At 36.6% G+C, this 6,111-nt stretch overlaps 1 protein-coding gene across 1 annotated transcript; it reads left to right on the top strand.

The window, feature by feature from the left end:
* Positions 1–2,404: 2,404 nt before the first annotated feature.
* Positions 2,405–5,810, top strand: LOC128233676 (nucleolar protein 58-like). Its single transcript, XM_052947472.1, has 4 exons — positions 2,405–2,582; positions 3,466–3,547; positions 3,988–4,089; positions 4,925–5,810. The coding sequence occupies exons 1-4, from the start codon at positions 2,537–2,539 to the stop codon at positions 5,349–5,351; spliced, it is 657 nt and encodes a 218-aa protein (XP_052803432.1). The 5' UTR covers positions 2,405–2,536; the 3' UTR covers positions 5,352–5,810.
* The last annotated feature ends 301 nt before the right edge of the window (positions 5,811–6,111 follow it).

Here is a 6,111-nt window from a genome sequence, read left to right as displayed (position 1 = left end):
GTGTTGACATGGGGAGGGGGTACTCCCCTAAGAATTTTTTTTAACAATTTCTAGTCCGAATGGTGCAATTTGGGCGTATTTTGTTTTCTTTGTATTATATAAATTAAAAAGTAAACTTGGACGATATAAGGGGGGGGGGGGGGGGGGGGGGGCGGTGCACCCTCCTGGATTCGCTAGTGGTTCAAACTATATATAATTATGTAATATTCGGCGCGGCAGACTGAGTGAAATACATCTTAATGTTTGGAGAGTGAATTTCAGTAACGAAATGAAGGTTTTAAAAGATTATATAAAAGAGGAAACTCGCGATCTCAGCAAACATATATTCCACCCGAGAAGTTGTTTTTCTTCTCACACTCGTGAAATGAAATACACTGAAATCGGCAACTTTTCTGGTTCTTGCATGGTTATTTTAGATGATTTTATGGAACAATGTAATTAAAAAATGCATACTATGTGTTCCCCGTGGGGCGCCCCTCGTGCACATTTTAACATATCAATCAAATGTAGGCCTTATCAATGCAAGTTACGTGAAGTATTAACCAGATAATAAAAGTTAATGTTCAAATGTAATTAATCAGCGCATGAATAAATATGACGAAAACTTTTGTCATATCTTCGTTCGATAATGATGATTTATCAGCTTCATAAATGCATGCCGTATGCTTTGTTATACATGTATCTTCATTATCCCCAAAATCTACCCGCTAGACTAAACCCCAGTTTTGCCTCGCCTGAACGGAAAATTTGGTGATTCCGCTCTGAGGCATAAACAGGGGTTACATAATGATGTGTTAATAGCTTCATACTGAATGCATGTTGCGTTCCTTCGTTATATCTTGATTTAGATAACCCCCAAATCTACCCGTTCGACGACGTTGAAAGTTATGTATAAAGACCCAGTTTTGCCTCGCCTGATCGGAAAATTTGGTGATTCCGCTCTCAGTCATATACATGGGTGAAGATAATTCCCAAATCAACAACATGTGATTTCCATCCAGGGAAAAGAGGTCAACAGGTTTAAAAAGAAGATTCATAAACTGGTTACCGGGTTGTGAACCAAATACCCGCAACCTGAATAAATCACATCCACCCGATTTCGCAATTAGCAAATGAATGGTAAATGCTAATACATGTATTGATAACTTTTCCCATCTTCTCCCATATGACAGTTTAAATGGGTATTTTGTTATTCTGTCAATCTATTTAAAACCTAAGAGGGTGTCCACCTATACAAAAGTAAGTGACAGGGGATTTGCAAGTGGTGTTTTGTCCGGCTCCCACGACCCCCCCCCCCCCCCACCACCAACATACACACACACACAGAGGTTTGTGGGGTTCATGCCAAAAGCTGACTGGGAAGTCAAAATTGTGTGCCGTCGCGACCAATGTTAAAGCTGTATCAGCCGCAGACAAAAGACCTTTTTATATCGAAATCCTAGGGAGTCCCACACCTATCGGCAGTCGAAGGGATTAATAGCAAGGCCAATTTGATCTAATTTGATTCTTTGTCGAGTTAGGCTCCTTGGCCAACGAACTGACATCTGTTTGTGGCTCTTCAGTTGAAATACTCAGACAATTTATGTTCTGTTTTTAAGACTGACTGTCAACTTTGTCATCAAACAACTGGTTTCTGTTTACATGCACTTGAGTTACACGCATGTCACACCCGTAAAAGATGTGGCCATCTAGGTCATGATCATTCAACCATATTCCAAAGTTTAATGTGTATGTTTTTTGAGCTTTATGCCAATTGTGGGAGTATGATTACCAAGGGTGGATCCCGGATTTGCCTTTCGAGGGGGCGTAGCTTAGGGATGTAACCTTTCGACCTTATGACTTGCGCCCCTACCTCAGAACTGAAATTTATATGGTTTAAAGTGTTGGCGGGGGGGGGGGGGAGACTCCTCCACGAAAATATTAACAATTTCTAGTCATCTACTTCCCCTTAATTGACATAAAATGAAAATCGGACGCTAACGATATTATTTGAAATATTTGAATGAATATTATGTACATGTGTATCGAACAAAAACAACAACAACATTCTCTATGTGTCAAATTATGCCGTTCACTTGACGTTTAGAATACTGTATTGAGAATCGCATAAGATACTTTGACTGTTTTTGTCATTTGCGTGATGTTCTAAAAAATATCACCATTTAATCCAGATCATCTTTTTCTATAAGAGCGCATGACATGTCACTTACAGCAGGCGTATATTCTGATTCTAATTGGGTTGAGAACAAAGCATCAGTGTAAGTTAATAAGTGTCAATCGAAGCTAGTCAAGTGTAGCGAAGTATTTCGAACTCAAAGAAGCCCAAACATGTGACATCTGGAAGTGATAATGATCGCTATCCGGTGAGAACCAGTGACCGGTCTATTATTTGAAGGGCATCACTTTGTTTTGATAACCGTGATTGGCAAATCCGCGATAAACAAACCCCGCTGGCTCTGGTGAATGTGACGCCAAGGTTAGGGATATAAAAGCTGGTGGTTTCGAATTCGGTCGAGATAGTGAAACTAGTGGAACAATGAAGTGGATACTTTTATGTGTGTTTGTGGCCGGGGCCTATGCAAGTAAGTCATTTTTACATCCATTTGTATCAACTTTATTCTAAATATTTTAAGGTTTGTATGATATTAAGTTTTGATAGACAGTTATTTTTTCAAATAAAGATAAAGGAGAGTTTCCTAGGCTAGTAATTTCAATTGAATTTTTTATCACATAACCTTATTTTCGTTTGCACATGTTTCTAAAATGTAATAGTTATACAAAAAACTTCTTCATGCATAATTTCATTATTTATATCTTAATGAATTATAGTTGTGAAGTGTTAAGTGATTAAAGGCATGTTTTAAAGGATTGTTTCGCAAATCAGGTACATTAACATTCATGTGACACTCTTATTCAAAATCAATAAATACACATGTATACCAAACATACATTTTGACTGATAAACCTTAAACTACTTACTAAATAATGCATTTATGGAAAATATTAACTACTGATAACAAGATTGTGAATTTAATAGCAGAAAGCGCAAAAATAATAAATGATAGGTTAATGCTATTATGAATGTGAATATGAATGAATATTAAAACTATAATATTCGTTGTGGTAAATCTAACTTGGGAGTAAGGGTGCATCATTAACCTAGGAGCTGATAGCCAAATTATTTCTACCAAAATTCGTAGTTGTAGTTGAATAGGGTTGAATAGGGTACAGAAAGTCGTACAACTAAAATGTCGTAGTTTAGACATTTGAATGGTCTTAACCTTTTAGGTGGCCTTATATAAATATTATCTTTGGCAATGTTTTACTAAATACATATATGTAGTACGACTTTTCCAAATTTTGACCGTCTTTATAGTAGTATAGCTTGAAACGATTTCTCTAGTAATCAAAAGGTATTTTTGTTAGGATTTGAAATCATATTACATCCAACTTTTCCCTCCCCAGCGTGCGAGGACCAGAATGTGGAGGCGTGCCCCTACGATCCCTGCCTGGACCTGACATGTGACGTCGAGGGAGCACAGTGCCAGTATGTACATAGCACTAAACAGCCTCTAAATAATTATTACATACATTTAATATTGATTACTCAAAACCAATAACAAATATATATTTAAAACCTTTATCAAATTTCATGCTTTTTCTTTCTAATTTTGACACAAAAATAACCTTACATACAAAACACTTACATCGATTATTCGTTTGCGCGTTTCTTTCACACAATTATTAATTCACTAATAAGTTCATTAATTCATTCATTATAATGTATTTAATCATTTACTCATTTAATTATTCTTGCAGTTGTTTCGTTCGTGCAATAAATTATTTTTTCATAAATGTATGCATTAAATAATTAATGATCGCTTGTTTTCCGTTTCAATGACAGATGCATTTATTCATTCTTTTTGAATATAAAGCACTTCTTTTGTATAATTATTTATTATATATTTTTGCATTATCCCGTTCCAGACCCGACGAATGCGAGCCCTGTGAAGTCACATGGACGGCGGATTCTGCTGACGTGACTGATCAGTGTGAGGTCGATTCAGACGAGGACGAGGATGGTGTTGGGTAAGTTTTAAATCAAATGAAATACCATTCGGAACTCCTTGGCCATTTTCAACGAAATCAACCACGGATGTATATGGTGTATGGGCGGTTTACAAAGTCATAAATTTTTACATTTAACTACGCTGCAAGTAGGTCGCGTAGAAACTTTAATTTAGCAGTTAAACGTATTGACATTACTCTTGTGAATTTTAATTATAAATGCAATAATAAACTTCACTGGCAATCAATTTAAACTAAGTTATACGAGATACACGTTAAAACACTAGAATTAATTAACACTCTCATTTAAAAATTTGCGAACTAATGTACCGGCATACACCCGAGGTTGTTTTCGGCCAAGGAGTTCCGATTGATGAAACACTAAACAGTTGTACTTCAGTTCAAGTCACTGAAAGAAAGTCGTCGTCTGAAGAACACAATATGGTCGTTGAAGACGGTGCCGTCAGAGTGGTGCCTTTAAGCTGAAAACATTCAAAAATATTTAAGGGACTCGTTACATATTTTGTTGGCATGATTTTTTACGCGAACAGTTATGAAAATTTGAAATTCTTAGCCTTTTCAATGTCACCACTTTCAGTGTACTCTGTTAATTATTTTAATATCATGAACGTGAAAGAGATAAAGTTAAACAAGTTTTTTTGTACCATATAGAGCTTCTAAGGCAGTACATCCCCCTACCCCATTTTATGATTTTTATTTCATTCTCGTTCAAAGGCTATATTGGTACGTGTAACTTGAAATGTTACCATGATGTAAATTGAACATAAAAATAATTAAATTTAGCTTTATTTGCAATGACTTTGACAAGTATATGTATTGATATTTACATTTTCAGGCCGTTGACGAAAGAACAGCGTAAGGAACGTAGGAAGAATCGCAAACAGACGTTTGTTAAGAGGAAGTTGGCAAAGAGGATTGAAAAGAAGAAAGAGTGGAAGCAGATGTCACCGGAAGACAAACAGGCGGCCATTGAAGAGAAGAGAGAGAAGCTGGTACAGAAATTGCTTGCAAAGGGAAAAGAAGACAAGGTTGAGCGCCTGCGTGAACGATGGGCGGGGAAAACGGCGAGAATTCAGGAAAGGAAAGACCAATTGGCCGCCATGACACCGGAAGAGCGCACGGCATTTTTTGAGGAGAAGAAGGCGGCAAAAAAGGCAAGGAAAACGGAAAAGAGGAAAACGTTTGTTAAAGGAAAGAAAGATCAGCTGAAGGCACGAAAACAAGTGAAGAAACAGGCGAGGCAGGACAAACGAGAGACATAGGGACAAGACTAGATAAATCTCAGATTGATATACTCAATTTCATTATTGGTTTTATATCTTTTTAATGTTGTTCTATGCACTTTTTGTTGATGAAACGAATTCCAAATGGGCATTTACATGTACTTTATTTTATCTAAACAGCATTGTAAGATTGAGAAAGTTCAATATTGTAATCGTTGTTGTCACCAAGCAAAAGACAAATCTTGATTTACTGTTTTCTTGAAAAAATAACTTTGGATTGTTTTATCTGTGGTGAACACAAATAATCTCATCTCTTGGTCTTAAAAGATTATTTCAGGGAACAAACTATGTGCTGTTCGTGACTACACGCATCCCTTGGTCATAGCGGTCATATTACTTGTTTGTGGTCTGACACCTTACATGTTTATAATTGTGCCTTTTACGATTTTGTATGATAATTATATGTACCAAAACTTTTGTAATAAAAATTGTACCAAAGTTACGCGTGATTTGTAACAAATGGTGATGCGGCCTAGTGGTATTGGTGTCCGTTTATATCCTACGGTCGGAAACTCGACTCTCGACAGGAAAATATTCTCAAAGATTCTCACAGATAGCCATACGCTTAACAGTTCTCGTGAATGTTTACGATAAATGAGCTTACGATATATTTAATGTAACGCAGTTTACATCGAAACGGGTTAACCCCTGGACATTTACTAAGATCTTGATTGAAACGGTGCCCTGGGATCTACCCAGGAAATAGTAATACGAGCAACATTCTGTTTCAATAATATAC

This window comes from Mya arenaria, chromosome 5 (assembly GCF_026914265.1).
Source record: "Mya arenaria isolate MELC-2E11 chromosome 5, ASM2691426v1".
Classification (NCBI taxonomy): Eukaryota; Metazoa; Mollusca; class Bivalvia; order Myida; family Myidae; genus Mya; species Mya arenaria.
Note: the sequence above shows the minus strand (reverse complement) of the source record. Positions and strands in the feature narration are given on the sequence as shown.

Bases quoted from the DNA above. Each gene is read 5' to 3' on its own strand.
- LOC128233676 (XM_052947472.1), top strand. From the start codon at position 2,537: ATGAAGTGGATACTTTTATGTGTGTTTGTGGCCGGGGCCTATGCAA. The intron at 2,583-3,465 runs GTAAGTCATTTT...TTCCCTCCCCAG, and splicing joins TGTGGCCGGGGCCTATGCAA to CGTGCGAGGACCAGAATGTG. The intron at 3,548-3,987 runs GTATGTACATAG...ATCCCGTTCCAG, and splicing joins GTCGAGGGAGCACAGTGCCA to ACCCGACGAATGCGAGCCCT.